Source organism: Helianthus annuus, chromosome 9, assembly GCF_002127325.2.
Source record: "Helianthus annuus cultivar XRQ/B chromosome 9, HanXRQr2.0-SUNRISE, whole genome shotgun sequence".
NCBI lineage: Eukaryota > Viridiplantae > Streptophyta > Magnoliopsida > Asterales > Asteraceae > Helianthus > Helianthus annuus.
In genome coordinates this window covers 18,248,595-18,252,519 of record NC_035441.2, presented here as the reverse complement: position 1 = coordinate 18,252,519, position 3,925 = coordinate 18,248,595, and the positions used below count along the sequence as shown (strand labels likewise).

The 3,925-nt window shown below is 33.8% G+C and overlaps 1 protein-coding gene across 1 annotated transcript; it reads left to right on the top strand.

Moving 5' to 3' along the window:
* Window positions 1–1,358: 1,358 nt before the first annotated feature.
* On the top strand, window positions 1,359–3,221 carry LOC110875355. Its single transcript, XM_022123552.1, has 4 exons — window positions 1,359–1,907; window positions 2,204–2,857; window positions 2,948–3,023; window positions 3,112–3,221. Exons 1-4 carry the CDS (start codon window positions 1,359–1,361, stop codon window positions 3,219–3,221), a joined length of 1,389 nt encoding a protein of 462 aa, XP_021979244.1.
* Window positions 3,222–3,925: the final 704 nt, after the last annotated feature.

Here is a 3,925-nt window from a genome sequence, read left to right as displayed (position 1 = left end):
GAAATGATGAATTCAATATCAGACACGATTTTTAAGCTCATAATGTTCTTCATAATGGTTTATATTTCGGGCGGGTATTTTCATAGCTCCTTTTGTTTTAAATGGTGATTTCAATCTTGGCGGGTATTTTCTAGGTCCGTTATGTTTTAAATGATGATGTTAATATAAAGAGGGTATTTCCTAACTAATATATATTTGTCAAATTTAAATATAAATGTTTTAAAACCTAAACACACATATACAAATTATCAAACTTTAACATTTTTTTCAAACCTACACATTTGCATCCTTACACACACATTTGCATACTTTATACAAACATACATACTAACATACACATTTTTCACCAACATACTAACATACACCTACATACATACATTCATTCATACACTTACATACCCACATACATGCTTACATACACCTACATACACAAATACATAGACTTTCATATACTCATTTTCTCCAAATACACCTACATTATACATTTGACATACAAACATTCATCCTTACATACACATTTGCATACTTTATACAAACATACATACTAACATACACAATTTTCATCAACCTATTAACATACACGTACATACATACATTCATTCATACACTTACATACCCACGTACATGCTTACATACACCTACATACACAAATGCATAGACTTTCATATACTCATTTTTTTCAAATACACCTACATTATACATTTGACATACAAACATCCATCCTTACATACACATTTGCATACTTTATACAAACATACACATTTTTCACCAACATACTAACATACACCTACATACAATTATACAACTTAAACTAAAAATTATACAATTTACATACTAACAATTATACAAACATACATACTAACATACACAATTTACATACCTAAACTAAAAATTATACAATTTCTAAACTTAAAAAACCCCACTACGGTGGTCGTAGAAAAGGTATAAGTAAACCTATTCTAACATAAATCGTCACTTAAAAGTTAAAACATTATTTAGTTAAGAAAGATTTAATTTTTTTTAGTTATTTAAAAGAGAACCTTGATGGGGAGGCTCGTGTCCCATGAATGAAACGTTCTTTTGGTCCTTGCTTTGTTCGATAGAAACCAAGAGGTCGTCTACAATTCAATATTACACCAATTCCAACGATACTTAAAAAATGACATTCAAGTACCATTAAATACGTATGTAATTACATTCAAGTACCATTAAATACATAAGTAATTACTAACGCCTTTTGGTTACCTCACAAATAGTTTAAATGCCTATTTTGACATATATTAATCAGTTGCATACTTTCACCACAAAATACCAATATCTACCCACGTTTAGTTCTGTGGATCTTCTTGTTAAGAACCATGACTGACTTTACGGCAAAGGCAGCTAAAATCTCGATAAAAGTAATAGTAGACAAAGTGAATAAGAGAGCGGTGTATGCTGAAACTGATTACGCCTTTGTTGACATTCTGTTCAGCTTCATTACACTGCCCATGGGAACAATTGTCAAGCTCTTGGAGAAAGTTGATGATAAAAAGTTTGAGGTTCTTCGTAGCTTCAGCAATCTGTACCAAAGTCTGAAGAATTTTCCGGAGCGTTACCTATCCATAAAGAATTGCAAACCTATGCTTCTTAACCCCAGAAGTCTATCATATGATCACTGCAGAAACCTTCAACTGTTACTAGATGAGACGGAGCCTTATACTTCCCAGGAGGAGTATTGCCGGAGATTTTATCGTGGGAGCTGGGATACGGGTGTGTTTGTTTCTGATATTGCAACTTTTATTGTCACTGACGATCTTTGTGTTATGCCTTATACTTCTGCAACCAGCATTCGACTGCTGACAGATTGTGGAATTACTAACAAGAGCTGTTTAGAGGAGATCAAGTTAGATATGGGCCGTGAGCAGGTAAAACTTGGTTCTTTTTTATTTACATCTTCATTTAATCATAAATTAAAAGTTTACACTCCACTATATTATTGTTATGTGATAAAAATTCTTGGTTGCTCACATTCACAAGAATCTTGTGCATTCGATTACCGATAAGAGCGGTTTAGACTAGTCCCATTGGTTTTTTCTATCACCTCAAGTTCTTTTACAAAAAGAATAGGAATGTTATACTAAAACACTAAAAATCACGAATGCACAGAATCATTGTGTTCTTATTTAGTACTAAATGGCTTCAGTTTATTTTTTTTTTGCAGATTCTCTGTTTTTTAAATGCTGCATTGTCATTCGATTCTGTGTTCACATATTTAGTTTTCAATAGGGCCAGTTTGATCCGAGATTTAGTTGTCCCTGGCCAAATTCTTAGTTTTCATCAAATTATTAATTTAATAAAGAAAGGGGAATCTTCAAGTTCAAAGTTTCTTCTGGAAGTAGCATTGCAAAAGTCAACTGGTAAGCTCTTGTTTGCAGAAGATAAAGGAGATTTTGTTGACTTTCTTTTTGGGTTGTTGTCAATTCCTTTAGGAACAGTAGTTGGAGAACTGTTGAAAGGGTTTTCTTCTCTAAATTGTATGGAAAATATCATCAAAAGCATTTCCGACATGAGTGTAGGAACATACCTTAAATCACAAGATATCAAAGATATGTTACTTAAACCTCATATTGGCCAGCATTATACTTCAAAAAACCAGGTTTTCCCTTTGGAAGGCACTTCGTTACATGATAGCCATACAGAACATGGAGATCCAAGAAAAGATGGTCTACTACTAAAACGACCTGGATTGTTTATCGTCACTGATGACTTGACCATAACTCCGTCATCGTCAAATTCAACTATAAGTACTTTGAGTAGTTATAATGTCTCATTTGATGATGTTGAGAAACATGAGATTAGCATTGGCTTAAAAGAGGTATTCTGTTGTGATGCCTATATTTATATAGTATTAAAATTATAACTTTATTTATAACGATTAAATTTGAACTTATTTTTTTTTTTGCAGGGCTTAAGAATGCTGAAAGCATCGCTAAGATCTTGCTCGACGACTCTGACTGATAGCCTTAAGCATCAACTGGAAGGTTAAGTTGGAAATCTTATGTGATTTGGTTTAAGTTTGTTCTTTGTTTTTCTAGTTTCTCAGTAATGTTATTGTCTTAATTCTGGCAGTTATACCATCCGTAAGACTAAGAATAAGATTAGTACGAACCAGATTCATGAACAAAGTGGCAGCAAATGCGGGTGAGGAGCGTTCTGCAAGAGTTTATAACAAAGGGTGATTTTGTTCTACTTTAAAGTTTAAACGTGATGTTGAGGAGTTCCAAAGTGGCGATGATATAAGCTATGGTGATGTGGAGGAGTTATGTGCAGGTTTAAACCACTGCTTTTTTGTACCTTATGCATGATATATTCCGTTTTTGGTATGGAAACCATTTGAATTATAATTTTGTATGTTTTCTGTCAACAAAGTTTCTTTACTTCTTTTAGTTGAGTGTTTTCTATTGTGAACACCTCCGCCCGCCACTGACACCGCTGTTTATTCCCTGTTATGATTGCAAACTTGGCCTCCTTCATTCATCTATCAATAATATATATACAAGAGATCATATCTCCTATTCTAATCAAGAGATCTACAATATTATTGACATAAATACATTCCATATTTATCTATAATCTATTACACCCCCGCAGTCGAAGCAAGAGGTGGCCGAATGTTGAGACTGGACCGAAAATCATCAAACAAAAGTCGAGGCAAGCCTTTAGTAAAGATATCTGCAATTTGAAACCTGGATGGAACATGCAATACGCGAACCTGTCCGCGTTGAACGAGCTCTCGCACAAAATGAATATCCAATTCAATATGTTTAGTACGTTGATGCTGAACTGGATTGCCCGATAGATACACAGCACTAATATTGTCACAAAAAACAATGCTGGCCTGGCGCAGAGGCGTGTGAAGATCCAATAAGAGATTTCGAATCCA

Coding starts and splice junctions, on each gene's coding strand:
- LOC110875355 (XM_022123552.1), top strand. CDS start 1,359: ATGACTGACTTTACGGCAAAGGCAGCTAAAATCTCGATAAAAGTAATA. Junction 1,908..2,203: donor TAGATATGGGCCGTGAGCAG/GTAAAACTTGGT, acceptor TTTTTTTTGCAG/ATTCTCTGTTTTTTAAATGC. Junction 2,858..2,947: donor TTAGCATTGGCTTAAAAGAG/GTATTCTGTTGT, acceptor TTTTTTTTGCAG/GGCTTAAGAATGCTGAAAGC.